We start from the raw sequence: 16,636 nt of genomic DNA, 5'->3' as shown, positions 1-16,636 counted from the left end.
AGAATTTACAAGAGCTGATGAACTGTACATTTATGGTTTTTAAGCAATGATCTCCATGATTGTTAGCACATCTTCAGTTTCACTGATTATCAAACTTTATCATTCCTGTATAGGTATACAGGCACAGGCTGTCGTGTGCAAGAAACTGGATGATAATTCTGTTGTTTCTGCTCATTACTGTAACAGTGAAAACAAACTTCCAGAAAAACAACGTGCTTGTAACACTGAGCCATGTACATCAGTGTAAGTAACACAAGAACTGGGTCAATACTTACAGCAAATGTTATAGCTATGTCACACTACCACAAACACAATGGAATGGGCAAAATTTCATCTGATCAATGCCTGAGTTTATTCAATAACAATAAATGGAACACCTTCCAGAGCCACTGAGGAAACTGTCTTGGTTCACAAAATCTGGTTCCATTTTACATTTTTGCAAAATTACTTTTGCCTCTGGTTAATACTCTAAATGCCCTTACAATGCTTAAATACAATTATTTCAAATTTGAATCTTCGACCCTCATGGTATGGGGTATAATATTAGCATAGCTTGAAGACTGGATGGCTGACAGAAAACAGAGAGCATGCATAATTAATTATTTTTCTGATTGGAAGAATATGAAGAGTGGGATCCTGCAAAGGTTTGTGCTGGGCCTCGTCTCTTTGCAATTTATGCCAATGACTTGGATGATTTAAGGGAGCATGTGTGTATGCATGTTTCATGATCTGGAATGTACTGCCTAAAAGCATATTGAAGCAAATCCAAAGGTAACGATCAAAAAAGAAGTGGCTTAACTCATGAAGGGTAAAGATTTCCAGGGAAAGAGGAGGGGAATAGAAACTAACTTTCCAAGAACCAGCACAAGCATGATGGACTGAGTGTCCCCCATCTGAGCTGTGTCATTCTATAATTTTCTCACATCAACTCATTGAAGATCAGTTGTTCCTATTTCAGAAAATGCTTTCAAACTGTGCAGGTAAACTGTTGGGAATAACTTACATTAAAGCCATATATATGTTGAATCACATGTTAAAAGGGCACAGACAAGCATAGAGTGGCATTGAGGCCAAAGTTGACGCCAAGGTTGGCTGCAGTCTGACCTTGTTTGAGTGAAATCTAAGTTTCCATTGCAGCATATTGCAGTGCATTGGGTAACTTCCATTTGTGCCACAATAAAAACTGAGACATCGACCACATCTCATCGACATTACAGTGGGTCTTCAAGTGTGGTAATGGGATTGGTCACCATTCCATGCTGGATGGTCCAACAGGCTGGGCGTTAAGCTCTGTGCAAGGTTCTGTGCTAAGTCAGTGCTTGCCTTTGCCATGCTGTTTAACATTGCTGGCAGGTTTTCTGGCAGGGCTCCCAATGCACCAAGCATTCCACTGTGTATTCCAATCAAAATTCTTTTGTAGGCAACTGCCTTAAAACTCTATCCATGTCCAGCAAATGTCACCCGTGTTTGAATGTTCCCCTCGTGGCACTGGTAATGCACTGGCCTTGATTCCTGACCTGGCTGCAGCCAACAGTACCCAGGTGTCTCACCAGGTGCGCTTCTGAGCTGTCCTGTAAACTACACACAATTACAGTGTCTAAGCTCAAGACTTTGAATGTGTGATCGAGAGCCAGTGTTTCTTCGTCATCACCATCTCCCACTATTGTCCGAGTATCTGAGAGGAGAAGGATAAAAATGGAATTGCAGTGAACAGGTGTGCACTTTAGGGAGTAAGAGGTTCATGCTTTTACCCAAGCTTCAGCTTCTACATCAGAAAAAAATGTTGGTAAAGGGAGAGTGAGTGAAAAGAAGGTTCAGGTCTGAAAATACCAGCATCTTTGCTCATTTCAGCCCGACTCCCAACTGGGGCCTTGGTTAAAGCTTCTCCAGTAGTATGACTACTGTCTATTTCATGGGGATAAGACATGCAGCCATATCTGCCCTACACCATTAACATCTTCTGTCCCTGATTGTGTGTCTTCTTTTGCAAGACAGAAAGAGGTGTATCAGTGAATGTCATGCGATCAGTTCGGCTGATGTGGTTGTCAATAATAATGTTACCTTTCAATGATGTGTGGGTGTGAGATTTAGAGCAGTGATACTTGTGTTGAAAATTGGTATGACTCTTGATTAAAGGAGGATGGTGAGTGATAGCTGGGGTTAGTTGATGCATCGGTGTGATATGACAATTAAAGGCACATTAGTTGACCTCAACTACTCTTACAAGGTCATTCAGCACTGCATCAGGTCCTTGAGGATAGACTTCTGACATTCTAACTCTTTCACACTGTAATGTAAGTTTTATCTGGAGGGCCTCCTGTGAATACAGGACATCTCTGCCCTCCAGCAACTCCTCTACACCAAGGTCTTCAATGCAATGTCAGAAAATCTTAAACCTGAATATTTTGCACCCCGCCAAGGTTGCAAATAGAGGCAGATCGTTCCCGAAATTGATAGCACCAAGCAAATATACCAGTTTCTCAAACCCCATCGCTAGTATCAGCCATTTTTGCCAAGTTAGTTTTGTGGGCAGCAAGGCTACCTGCCCTCACATGGTAGGTAGCCAGTTAATTTCATTAACAACCTTGTAAAGGAGGTTGAATGGAATTTTTCCAATCGACTTCCAGTTTGTTAATGTGACTGAGGCAGTTATACCATTCTTGTGTCTTCCCAAGGTCAGAATCAGTTGCAGACTGACTTCCAGATGCAATGTATTTCCCCTTCAAGATGCAACTTCTGGCTTAAGAGATGCAGGCCAAGCTGTGGCTAAAGCCACTCTCTCCCAATTTTTCACTCTCTGGGGTGGTATGCAGTCACTCACCAGCACATTTGGCACTGGCTACACACTGCAATCATGTTAATTAGCAGGAAGCACAAGCAGCAGCAGTAACAATCCCGAATTAATCTTGTGACGTGACTCTTGCCCGTTTTTGTCATCAATTAAATTTTATTTTCTTTTTATTTTAGGGACAAATTTTGTTCCAAAGGATATTTTAACTCTTCTCCTCTTTTTGGTTCTATCTGCCCCTTCCCCTCTTCCCAGAATGACAGCCTCTCAAAATACCATCCCATGACTTGCTCTGTTAAGCTGTGCCCAATCTTTTGGTGCCAGTTGGTGGATACCTACTGTCCAAAATTGTACCCTGATCGCCAGTCAGCTGGTGCCTCCCACTTTTTTTTAAAATTCATTTGTGGAACATGGGCATTGCTGGCTGACCAGCATTTATTGTCCAACCCTTGTTGCCCTGGAGAAGGTGGTGGTGAGCTACCCTCTTGAACTGCTGCAGTCCTCCTGCCATTAGGGAGGGAGAATGGCAGGATTTTGACCCAGCAACAGTGAAGGAACGGCAGTATATTTCCAAGTCAGGATGGTGAGTGGCTTGGAGGGGAACTTGAAGGTGATAGTGTTCCCACATATCTGCTTCGCTTGTCCTTCTAGACAAAAGTGGCCGTGAGTCTGGAAGATGCTGCCTGAGGATCTTTGGTGAATTTCTGTAGTGCATCACATAGATAGTACACACTGCTGGCACTGAGCATTGGTGGTGGAGGGAATGGATGCTTGTGGATATAGAAGATGTTTGCTTGAGGCATCTGACTTGTGACCATCCCCGACTGTTAAAGTTGCCTGAGCCTCTTATTATACAAGTCAGGAGTTTGGTGACTGCCCTGTAACACAACTTATGCACAGTTAAATTGAGGCTAACTTTCATCAGCCATTGACATTATTTTCAGATATGTCGAGCTTTATCATGGATCCCAGTTTCAGAAGCAAATACTCGAAGTGCATAAGTAACTAGAATGAATGCATGTGTCTGCAAAAATCAAGACAATCCAGACAAACAAACAAGCCACCTAACATTGATGTCAGGTATTTGAAGAGTGCACTGTCAATGAGGTGTTCATTTTGTGTATTTATGAGTTTGGGTTGGTGGTGGCAGCACATATGGATCATTCAGGGACTTTATGTTACTGTGGCAATGTGTATTTTTCATTTTGTATATGTTATAGTCTCAAGCTATGGCTCGTGATAATAGAGGCTCCAGCCTTGTTTGCATCGCACAGCTGATCAAAGACCTCTCCCAAACCTGTCACCTACCCAGTGGCATGTCTTGGAAAGATTTGTAGGTTGTCAGTCAGTCTATGTAGCCATGTTTTGAATGCTCCTTCCTTGACCATCAAGTACTGGGACTCAAACCTGGAGCTTCTGGTTCAGAGGCAGGGATAATACTCAATGTGCCACGAGACCTCCTTTATGTGTTTATCCATGAACATAAAGTCATTTCATATTTTCCATTTTCCAGCTGGATTGTAGGTGAATGGTCCGAGTGTAGTCGGACCTGCAGTGGGGGACTTCGCACTCGTGATGTTGTATGTGTCCAAAAGGTCACTGCTTCTGAGCAAAAAATACTGGATGATAGTCACTGTATCAGTGAACGCCCCCTGATAAAGGAAAGCTGCAATAACCATACCTGCCCACCGGAATGGGTTCCTCTCGATTGGTCTGAGGTAATGTGTACTTCATTCTACTCGTAAGGTTTAAGTCTTCAATCAAAATGGAATTGTTTATTGATAGTCAAAGAAATATTCCGATGCAACTCAAGGATATTTAATTGCAAGCCAAGATGCATCATTTTTGTTTTTGGGTAGATCTTCACGTGATTGAAAGGAGTGGAACTGTGATACAATCCCTGCAGTTTGAGGTGGATCCAGAGCCAGTGTGAATCTCTCCAACCCCCACCCACCGCAGCTTCCTGATCCCACAAATTACCCAGGAAGGAAATAGATGGGGAATGTCAGTGTTTCTCACTGCAGTTTCTGTCTATAGTGCTTGAATGTTGACATCAAGACAGGAATGACAATTGGATTTGAGTGCTCCCAGGCAGAGGATACTCCAGATGTGCGCTACATCTTTTGTGCATATCTGTAGTGGGGAGATATTGGGATACATCATGAATGATATGAAAAAGGGTAAACAGATATATAAAAGGAAACAGTACAATCTTGTAGAACCTTTTTAAAAATAGAAGAATGGCTGAAGAGGTTGCAGGACCCTTGAAGTGGGAAATCAAATTTTTGACAATGAACGTAGAGAGAAATATATGTTTGTGGAAGTGAGATTATACATTTACTGTCAGACTCCAACAGGTAACTTCAGTTAAATAGAATTTAAGTACACACTTTTATGTGAAAACTTTCTTTTAAAGAACCACACTCCATAAAACTTGATTACTGGCTCCTCACATTTATACAATTAATGAGAACCCAATTAACTCTTAATTAATATGTCCATCACTTGTTCCCTCATTTCATTAGGCCACAGGCATTCCTCTGACCACATTAGATGATAATATACACTAGAAGAGAAAGAGGAACAATTGTTCGCAAATTCTATTTCCAGCTGTGAAATGAACATACCTCAAGTTAGTCAAATTTCCACACCCGTGTTGATGTGGAATTAGACATGTTAAAGAAAACCAAAGAGGTGAAATCAAAGGTTCTGACCACATTCTTTGATCCTTCCCTTCTGCTGCAATCCTCATCCCTGCTTTCATTACCTCCAGTACTTTCCTGGCTGACCTTCCGTCTTCCATAAATTTGAGTTCATCCAAACTCTGCTGCCTGTGTTCTCACTTGCACTGAATCCAACCCGCCCGCCATCTCTGTGTTTATTGATCTGTATTTACTCCAGGGTCATCAACTCCGTAATTTTCAAATTGTCATTCCACATTCAAATCACTTCATAGTTATGCCCCATCCTATCTCTGAAACCTCCTACAGCCTTCTACAGCTCTCCAAGAATTATATGTTCCTCCAACTCTGTACATTTATACAACTTTCACTTTACAGCTCCTTTGTTGAAAGTCTTTAATAAAGTGATTAATTGCTTTTGGAAAACCAAATACCGGATAAAGTCATACCATTTATCAATAAAAGCAGAAAACTGCGGATGCTGGAAATCTGAAACTCTGAAACAAAGACCATTTATGGAATTAATTTTCTTCTTGTGGCAGTTGTGGTCATCCATTTAATGCAACAACCAGATTCCACGTCTAAATCCCTTGCTTCTCTCCTGAAGGAGACATCAGCGTTGTTCCTTTATTGATGTAGTCACCTACCCTCAGGATATAATATCCACTTTCCTGGAACTTTAGATGGAAAGGCATCTATGAGGTGAATAAAAATTCTGTCCTGAGAACACTGCAGGAAAATTTTGAGTCTTTATGTACTTTTGATGGTTGCATCCAACTTGTAGGATAAAATGAATCCTGGTGAAATGTGTAGCACCTTTCAAAATTTTAAGCATGCCTTTCTCTTTTTATTAACAGTGCACACCAAGTTGTGGAATAGGTTATCGGCATCGTATCGTACTTTGCAAGAGCAGCGACTACACTGTGACATATCCAGCTTCCCATTGTCCTGCGGACTCCAAACCTCCCACCCGAATTCGATGTACTTCACAGCGATGTCCACTTCCTCGCTGGGTAGCCGGAGAATGGAGTCCGGTAATCAATCTAATAATACATGCCATTGACTATTTCAGGAAAGTAATTTGAAGATAAAGGCCCCATAAAGTAAAGCCTTTTTCATTCATTCAAGCCTAGACTCAAGACTTGAAGAATTAGTTCCGGGTGTAACTCGTGAAGCCATTTGTGAATAAAGTTTCTACTTATACTTAACCCCAAACTCATTGGATCAACAACACCTTCCCTTCTCAGAGATAACACAGTGTAGAGTGGGAGGAACACAGCAGGCCAGGCAGCTTCAGAGGAGCAAGAAAGCTGACGTTTCGGGTCGGGACCCTTCTTCAGAAATGGAGGAGGGGGAAGGGAGCCCTGAAGTAAATAGAGAGAGGAGGGGTGGGGCTGGGGAAGGTAGGTGGGATGGCGATAGGTGAGTGCAGGTAGGGAGTGGTGGGGATTGGTCAGTGAGGTGGAGGAGCGGATAGGTGGGAGAGAAGACGGACAGGTCAAAGAGGCGGGGATGAGAGGGAGGGTTGGTCACGGGATGAGGCCAGGGGTGGGGAGATTTTGAAGCTAGTAAAATCCACATTGAAACTATTGGGTTGTAGGGTCCCATGGCAGAATATGAGGTGCTGCTCCTCCAGTTTCCAGGTGGCATCATTGTGACACTAGAGGAGGCCCAGGATGGACATGTCGCCCAGGGAGTGGGAGGGGGAGTTGAAGTGGTTCGCGACTGGGAGGCGTTGTCGTTTGTTGCGAACTGAGTGCAGGTGCTCTACAAAGTGGTCTGCAAGCCTCCACTTGGTCTCCCCGATGTAGAAGAGGCCACATCGGGAGCAATGGACACAATAGACCACATTAGCGGATGGGCAGGTGAACATCTATTTAATGTGGAAGGTTTTTTTGGGGCCTGGATGGAGGTGAGGAGGGAGGTTTAGGGGCAGGTGTCGCACTTCCTGCGGTTGCAGGGAAATGTGCCGGGGTAGTGGGGTTAGAGGGGAGTGTGGAGCAGACGAGGGAGTCACAGAGAGAGCAGTCCCTTCGGAAGGCAGACAGGGGTGGAGAGGGAAATATATCCTTCGTAGTGGAGTCAGATTGCAGGTGGCGGAAGTGGCGGAGAATGATGCGTTGAATCCAGAGGTTAATGGGGTGATACGTGAGGACAAGGGGAATTCTGTCTTTGTTTTTGTTACGGGGAGGGGATGTGAGGGCAGAGGAGCAGGAAACGCAAGAGATGCGGTCGAGAGCGTTTTCTAACACTGAAGGGGGGAAGTTGCAGTCCTTGAATACGAAGACATCTGGGATGTTCAGGAGTGGAACGCTTCATCTTGGGAGCAGATGCAGCGGAGGCGGAGGAATTGGGAATAGGGGATCGCATTCTTGCAGGAAGGTGGGTGAGAGGAGGTGTATTCTAGGTAGCTATGGGAGTCGGTAGGCTTGAAATAGATATCAGTTTCCAGGTGGTTGCCAGAGATGGAGACAGAGAGGTCCAGGAAGGAGACAGAGGTATCAGAGATGGTCCAGGTGAACTTGAGGTTGGGATGAAAGGTGTTAGTAAAGTTGATGAACTGTTCAAGCTCCTCACGGGAGCACGAGGCGGCGCTGATACAGTCATCGATGTAGTGGAGGAAGAGGTGGGGGATAGTGCCAGTGTAGCCATGTCAACTCCCCCTCCCACTCCTTGGATGACGTGTCCATCCTGGACCTCCTCCCGTGTCACAATGACGCCACCCAGAAACTGGAGGAGCAGCACCTCATATTCCGCCTTGAAAGTTTACAACCCAATGGTCTCAATGTGGACTTTATGAGTTTCAAAATCTCCCCACCCCCAGCCTCATCCCATGACCAACCCTCCCTCTCATCCCCGCCTCCTTGACCTGTCCATCTTCTCTCCCACCTATCCACTTATCCCACCTCACTGACCAATCCCCACCACTGCCTACCTGCACTCACCTATCACCATCCCACCTACCTTCCCCCGCCCCACTCCTCCACTCTATTTATTTGAGAGCTCCCTCCCCCCTCCCCCATTTCTGAAGAAGGGTGAAGACCCAAAACGTCAGCTTTCCTGCTCCTCTGATGCTGCCTGACCTGCTGTGTTCATCCAGCTCCACACTGTGTTATCTCAGACTCCTGCATCGGCAGTTCTTACTATCTCCTCCCCTTCTATTTATGTTTTATGCCAAGAGCCAGTCTCTCAAGTTCACATCCACCATGGGAAATTAATTTTAAAAATGTAAACAAGCAGTGGCACATATTTAGGTTTAAGAAAAAAAGTTCTAACACAATTAAGATCACTTTTTCAGTTTATTCCAGATGCTATTTTGAACCTTCCCCCTTCTTTGGAAGGGGACCCAGTCACACTGCCTACTTTAATGGAAGCAGCTTGGCTCAGCTCGTTGCACATTCACCCTTGAGTGCAAATTTGTGAAGACAGGTGTGACTCCAGAAATGGAGCATATATCCTAGGCTGACACATGAGTGAAGCCCAGAGGGTATTGTAACATTCTCCAAGCTTCTGGCTTTTGGATGAGAAGTTAAACTGAAGCTGTTTCCATCTGCTCAGGTAGATATAAATCATCTTTTGAAAAAGATCTAGGTTCTCTCCCAGTATTCTGGCCAACGTTCAACTAACAACAAGTCTCACCAAAGGCATATTAACTGGCCAGACATCTAATTTGTTAGAAAATATGACTTCTGGATTAATGTCTAACACATGACACCACCATGAGATATACAACACGTAGTGACAGCTGTTATCCTGGGTATTAAAGAAGCTGTAAAATTTCACTGCTTTCTTCTCAGTGAATAATCTTATGATGCTTTACTCCATACCTCCTTGGGCTGACGTCTGCATTTTGTTTCTTTCCCTTAGTGTTCTGTACAGTGTGGTCTGGGTCAGCAGATGCGAATGGTTCAGTGCTTGACTTATATTGGTCAGCCTTCCATGGAATGTCCAGAGACCAATCGACCTGCAGCCATGCAGCAGTGTGAGAGCAGATGTGAAGCTCTTCCCACTGAGAATCCAGAAGGTAAATCTGTATCTTTTCGTACTGTTGCATAACTCTCATTTCATCTCATTGCAACGGTTATATGAGAAAAAAAATGTATTTAGGTCTTAGATGAACAGCTTCATCTGGAACATAAACTGGAAACAGTAACAAAACATCCATTAATATCGCACCATAAACACAATTAAATATAATATCCCAAGACAAATCACAAGCATCTCCTAAAACAGGTTATAACACTGAGCCACGTATTGAAATATGAGGTCAGATGGCAGTCAAAGAGGTGGTTTTCAGAAATGCTTTGAAGAGCAAAAGTAAGGCAGAGCTTGGAAAGCTTTAGAGCTTAGAAATTAGCAAATTGAAGGTGCAACCATCAGAGGCGGGTACTTAAAAGCAGAAATGCACAAGTGACAAGAATTAGACGAGTGCAGATAGAATCATAAAATCATAGTGTGGAAGCAGTCCATTCTGCCCATCGAGTCCACACCGACCTTCCAAAGAGCATATCACCCAGACCCACCCCATCCCTGTAATTCTGCATTTCTCAAGGCTAATCCACCTAGCCTGTACATCCCTGCACATTATGGACAATTTAGCATGGGCAATCCACCTTACCTGCACACTTTTGGACTATGGGAGGAAAATGGAACACCCGGAGGAAACCCACACAGATGTAGGGGGAATGTGTAAACTTCATACAGACAGTAGCAGGGGAGAATAAAACCCGGGTCCGTGGCACTGTGAGACAGGAGTGCCAACTATAGCAGAGTTATCTCAGATGGTTGTGGGACTGGAGGAGATTACAGGGCTGGGGAGGAGGGTGGACATGGAAGGATCTGAAATACTCAGCGGGTCAGGCAGTATCAGTGGAGGGAGTTGCTGTTACAGATCTGTGATCTTGTTCAAAACTGGATGTTGCTTAAAAGTTCTAATGAGTTTTAAACAGCTACAGAGGGAGGTAAAGATGGGGAAGGACAGCGAAGAACAAAAGGGAAGGTCTGTGATATGGTGGAAGACAGGAGTGATTAAATAATAAAGGGTGATGTGGTACAAGATGAAAGATGAAAGTAAATCACGTTCTAAAAAATTTAATCACAGTTTGGTTTAGTGAATATTTGAATGTCAATACATTTTGAGTGTGCCCGCAGTGTATGGACTGCAGCACTACAAGAAGGCAGTTCATCTCCACCTTTGCAACAGCACCTAGGGATGGACAATAAATGCTAGCCCAGCCATTGATGCTCGCATCCCATAAATGCATTTAAAAAGATTGAAAATCGGCAGAATCATTACCAGAATCAACAGTCTAAAAGAAATGGAAATAATGGTGATAACCTGAAATTATTGAACTGAATTTTGAGGCTGTAAGTTTGTAAAATGCCTCATCGAAACCAAGGTGTGGTTCCTCGAGCTTCATCAGAACGTGGAGAACTGAGATCAGAATGAGAAAATTAAAATGACAAGTGAAGGGAAACTGAGGAGCACACTTTTCAATTGAATGGAGATGTTCGATGACCAGTGTAGGGGCACTGTATCATCATCAGTGAATACAGTTTATGCAATTGAGAGAAGCACAAGTTAATCACTTGTTTCCTCAGGGAAGATTGTCCTGGACCTTGGAAAGGAGAGAGCAAAAGAGTAGACGCTGCATCTCTTTCACTTGTTTGAAGGCGATGTGAGGAGCAGAGCAGATTTTGAGAGTGATAAATGTTCAGGTTCAGGATGTTGAGGAGAGAACAGTCCCTTTCAGGCTTGGGTCTGAAATCTTGTAGACAGATTCCCTCTCCAATGAAATGGCAGCACGTTGGCTCAGTGGTTAGCAATGCTGCCTCACAGTGCCAGGGACCGTGTTTGATTCCAGCCTTGGGTGACTGGAGTTTGCACATTCTCCCTGTGTCTGTGTGGCTTTCCACCAGGTGCTCCAGTTTCCTTCCACAGTCCAAAGATGTGCTGGTTGGGTGAATTGGCCATGCTAAATTGCCCACAGTGTTCAGGGATGTGTAGGTTAGATGCATTAGCCACAGGAATTACAGCGATAGGATAGAGGATTGGGTCTGGGTGGGATGCTCTTTGGAGGGTCAGTATGGACCTGTTGGGCCAAATGGCCTGTTTCCACACTGTGGGGATTCTATGATTAAATTACTATCTGCACAGTTTTGTAATTTTCCAATTTTTGCCCCATTTATGATTGTTAAGGTAAGGACTGATATGTTCACCAATACTTTTTCAACAGCCAATATCATTAAAACATGCTGGTGAGATTCAGTTTGTGTTCGTGATTACCTACAAAGTAAGCTCCTCATCTCAATATTGGCTACTATTTAACTGCCAACTGGAAACCAGTGCTTCCCTTTTATTGAGAAACAGTCATTTCAAATATTTGTACACCTCTGACATTAATGGCAGAGATCTGGTATCACCATGGTTTGGACATCTTGCTGGTGCAATTGACAGGGTGGAACATTCACACTGCCTTCTGTCCATATAATTAAATCTGACACACAAAATTCTGGCAGATTTTCAAAGTGGGTTAGTACATTTAAAATCAAAGGAAAAGCTACAGAAGCACTTCTTGTTCAAATAACTTACCCGTCATCAAATCATAAAAGTTTTAATTATATCACTATGCTTTTTCTTTTGGGATCAGGCACCTCGAGAAGTTACAGCTATGTTGAAATTAATAGAGTCGCATTGAGATCTCACTGCAACCACCTGGAGGCGATGTCTCTTAGTATAAAGGATATCTGTTTAGATTTAAAATTTAACATTTTAAAAATGGTCATTGATTCTTTTTTTCCCCAATTTGACACTGCAGTTCCCTTAGAAAAAGAACTTCTCTTTTGTGTGTATTGTAAGAGAATGAAGTAAAAATTTAGAGATTCCTCAAAAAGTCAAAAGCCATAATTATTACTATTAAAATTTAAAATTTTGTAGCAGAATGCATTCCAATTTAGTTGTTCATGACAAAACAGCTTCTCCAGAGACTGGAACAGAAACAGAAATTGCTGGAAAAGCTCAGCAGGTCTGGCAGCTGCATGAATCCGCACTTCTCTCACAATGGCCAACTCCAAGTAAATGAATGTTTTCAAATATAATTTAATGCAAACATAAGAATAGCATAATGTTTGTTGAAACCAAACACACAAAATTTTAAAAGATTAAGTCCAAGTCCTCTCAATAATTTTATCATGAAATCTTCTTTGAGGCTGCTTAATAACTTGATAAAGAAGCTTACTGATGCATTGGCAATCTGTAGAGTATTGGTTTGAATATCATTCCAAATACTTTGCAAATTATACCAATGCAAATTATAGACAATTGGAAGATTGTTAATTACCTTTCAAGAAAATGTTTCTGGCGTCCTTCCATCTTTGAAAGACAATGGATGTGCAGCAAATAAATCAACTTCAGATAGAGTTATCTCCCCAGGGAGCAGCAAAGACCAGTATTTGTGAAGCAAGGTCTGTCACAAGGGTTGCATGTCAAGCTCCCAAGTTGTTGAGGATTTTTACTTGCTGCCTTGGTGACTGTTGAAGTCACTGTAGCCCTAGTAATCACGATGGTGTATAATGGCCCCTTGGAGATGCCACTGAAGATGGCTCAGCAGTTAGCACTGCCTCCTCACAGCACCAGGGACACAGGTTCGATTCCAGCCTCCGGTAACTGTCTGTGTGGAGTTTGCACAATCTCCCTGTGTCTGTGTGGGTTTTCTCTGGGTGCTCTGGGTTCCTCCCACAGTCCAAAGATGTGCAGGTTATGTGAATTGCTAAATTGCCCATAGTGTCCAGGGACGTGCAGGCTAGGTGGATTAGCCAGGGGAAATGCAAGGTTACAGGGATGGGGTGAGTCTGGGTGGTATGTTCTTTGGAGGGCCAGTGTGGACTCGATGAGTTGACTGTCCTGCTTCCACACTGTAGGGATTCTATAATTTCCCAGCTGCCTGTGAATCATACAAATACCACATCTAAGTGACATAGAAGTCATGTGAATATTGTACAATGCTCCTCACTGAGTCTAATATGTGAAAAATCTGATAGATTGGTTAAATTTAAATAAAGCTTGTTAACATTTCATTTGCACTTTCTTGGGTACACAAACAATGAGGTCTTTCATTATGGCTTCTATTCCCAATCACCACACTCTTATCGATTTTTAAACTTCACAAATCAGAATCTTCCATCGCAGAATTTATTTGATGCACTGGGGCTAGATATTGCACAGAACACACACACAGGTCTAATTTGAATAAAATTCCGACCTGGCATGCAGATTTGGTGCAAAGGCACATATGGGTTTGACTCTGCCTTCATCAGATGACAGCCACAGGGAGATGAAGCATGTGAAGGTTGCTACCGGTGACTCAGCTGACTTGGTCAAGTGATTACTTACTGTGAAGCCTACACCATGCTTCTAATCTTCAACACCTTGCCGTAACCTCATGATTAGAGTTTGTGTCAGCTAATCTGATTTCTTGTGAAGTGGTGTTGTCAATACCAGATTTATATAACCCACAGTCAACAGGGCAGTCTCATGTACACATACTGTGGAGTGAGAGTTGTTGTTCATGTCAAAGTTCATGCTGTTCACATTCCAACTTGCAAGTTGAAAGATTACCTTCCTCTGTTTGCTATTTAGAACAGGCATGTTCTGGGAGGTGCAGACTCGCTTTGCATGTTTTTTTATTGATTCACAGAATGTGGGCATTCTGGCCGGACTAGCATTTGTTGCTTATCCCAGGTTGTTCTTGAGAAGGTTTTGGTGAATTGACTTCTTAAACTGCTGCAGTCCATTTGGTATAGATACTGTTAGGGAGGGAGTTCCAGAAATTTCAGCCACTGGCAATGAAGAAACACCAATATATTTCTAAGTCAGTAAGGTAAGTGGCTTGGAGGGGAATTTGGAGGTAGTGGTGTTCCCATGTATCTGCTATCCTTGCCCTTACTGAGTTTATGATGATGGCCATGAGTTTGGAGGGTGTTGTCCATGCAGCCTATTTGAATTTCTGTAGTGCATCTTGTAGATTAGACACACTACTGCTACTGAGTATCAGTAGTGGAGGGAGTGGATGTTCGTGGATGTGGTGCCAATCAAGTGGCTGCTGGATGATGTCAAGCTTCTTGAGTGTTTTTGAGCTGCACCCATCCCGGCAAGTGGGGAGTATTCCAACAAATTCCCTGACTTGTACCTTGTAGTTGCTGGACAGACTTTGGGGAAGTCAGGAGGTGAGCTATTAGCTGCAGGATTCCTCGGATCTGACATGCTCTTGTAACCAATGTACTTCTATGGCTAGTCCAATTTATTTTCTGGTTAATGGTAGCTCCCAGGATGTTGTCTGTGCAGTATTCAACAACGGTAATGCCATTGAATATAAAGAGGCGATGGTTAAATTCTCTCTTGTTTAATATGGGCATTGCCTGGCACTTTTGTGGACTGAATGTAACTTGCTATTTGTCTGCCCAAACCTGAACGTTATCCAGGTCTTGCTGCATTTGGACATGAGCCACATGAACATTGTACAATAATTGGCGAGCATCCCCACTTATGATCTTATGATGGAGGGAAGGTCATTGATGGTCAGGTTGGTTGGGTCTAGGACACTACCTTAAGGAACTCCTGCAGAGATGTCTTGAAGCTGAGCTGATTAACTCCAGCAACCACAATCATGTTCCTTTGTGCTGAATATGATTACGGGCCACATTTTTTCAGAGCTACCACACCTTCCCCTTTCCACAGCCACATATGAGTTCAGAGCAGAAGTAGGCCATTCAGCCCCATGAAACTGACTTGTCCTTCAAGAAAATCATAATCAGCTCCACGTTCTCATCCACCTCCGGTAAACTTTGGCTTCAGATGATTAACAAAAGCGTTATGTGGTCGTAGGAGGTACTGGGGTGCAAACATGAGGGAAGCACTACCTCCTAATTGGACAGAGTGCCAATTTTCTTTTTGTCAGGTTTATTCGGTTAGCTATTAACTCTTTCTTTTGTGGTTACTGTTGCCATTGACATTAATGTTGACAGCTGGGCCCATCACAGATATACATAACAATATTATGCTCTAAGTGTGTCATTCCCTAGGTCGTCGCACAACCAGACCCTACCTCCAATATCTACCACTGAACCTAACCTTACCAAGGGTCTAGGCCCGAAACGTCAGCCTCTCTGCTCCTATGATGCTGCTTGGCCTGCTGTGTTCATCCAGCCCTGCACCTTGTTGTCTCGGATTCTCCAGCATCTGCAGTTCCTACTATCTCTGATTCAACATTAACCTCCTTGTACTGTTCCCCCACCTCATCAAATTAATTTAGATTAATCCTCCTTGTAAGCCCGCCCGCTCAGCAAGTTAATTCTCAGAGTAAGACCCACACCTTAATACTATTTGGATAAGTCGCTGTCAGAGCACTGAAACCCTAACACCTAAAGACCCTCATCACAGGATTAGTCCTTCCAACAGCCTCCCACTATGGTGCAATACCTCCCCACTCTAGTATTAATTCCCCAATAATCCCTCAATAACACACACCACAGTGCTAAAATCTACCAAGTAAACCTGCCACCAATGCAATCAATCCTTCCCAATCAGAACATTAGAAAAAAGATTTGGGTGAAATTTATGCTGTTACAAGCCTCTGATAATATTGATCAGTGGTGCTTGTGCCAAGGATGTGCTGCGTTGAAGAAGATGTAACAGCATTAATAGGTGGGGATATCTCTTTCTTTTCTCAACATTGTTAACCTAACCACACCTTGTAGCGAAGAGGTTTGTAATTTGATTATGGTTTGTTTTCATTTTGCAGAATGCAGGGATGTGAATAAAGTCGCTTACTGCCCACTGGTGCTAAAATTTAAATTCTGCAGTAGGCCCTACTTCAGGCAGATGTGTTGTAAAACTTGCCAAGGACATTGATCTTCAAGAACAGCTTCAAATGAGCAAAATATTTTATGGAGCCGGACTGCAATGTGGACCAAATGTGGATATGTTGTATGTGTTCAAAGAGAAGATCGGATGGAAAAACTATAAGGTGTTAACCAGCTAGTAAGGACAATCAACAAGCTCCACTTGGTACAGTCATCTCATTGATTTGTCATAAAACAATCAGCATTGACCATGATTTATATCTGTTGCTGAATTCATGGACTTCATCATTTCGGTTAGTTGACTTAA

General features: G+C 43.1%; 1 protein-coding gene across 1 annotated transcript in view; it reads left to right on the top strand.

Moving 5' to 3' along the window:
* Positions 1-16,418, top strand: part of LOC109920522 (A disintegrin and metalloproteinase with thrombospondin motifs 6-like) — a 148,101-nt gene extending 131,683 nt beyond the window's left edge. The window contains exons 24-28 of the mRNA XM_048613909.1: positions 114-243; positions 4,302-4,506; positions 6,327-6,503; positions 9,337-9,493; positions 16,269-16,418. Of these exons, the coding sequence (XP_048469866.1) occupies positions 114-243; positions 4,302-4,506; positions 6,327-6,503; positions 9,337-9,493; positions 16,269-16,378 (779 nt within the window). The 3' untranslated portion in view covers positions 16,379-16,418. The remainder of the gene's footprint in view (positions 1-113; positions 244-4,301; positions 4,507-6,326; positions 6,504-9,336; positions 9,494-16,268) is intronic.
* Positions 16,419-16,636: the final 218 nt, after the last annotated feature.

Source organism: Rhincodon typus, chromosome 29 (genome assembly GCF_021869965.1).
Source record: "Rhincodon typus isolate 14 chromosome 29, sRhiTyp1.1, whole genome shotgun sequence".
In the NCBI taxonomy this organism is placed as follows: Eukaryota; Metazoa; Chordata; class Chondrichthyes; order Orectolobiformes; family Rhincodontidae; genus Rhincodon; species Rhincodon typus.
The sequence above is the reverse complement of the archived record's forward strand: the minus strand, read 5'-3'. Positions and strand labels throughout refer to the sequence as shown.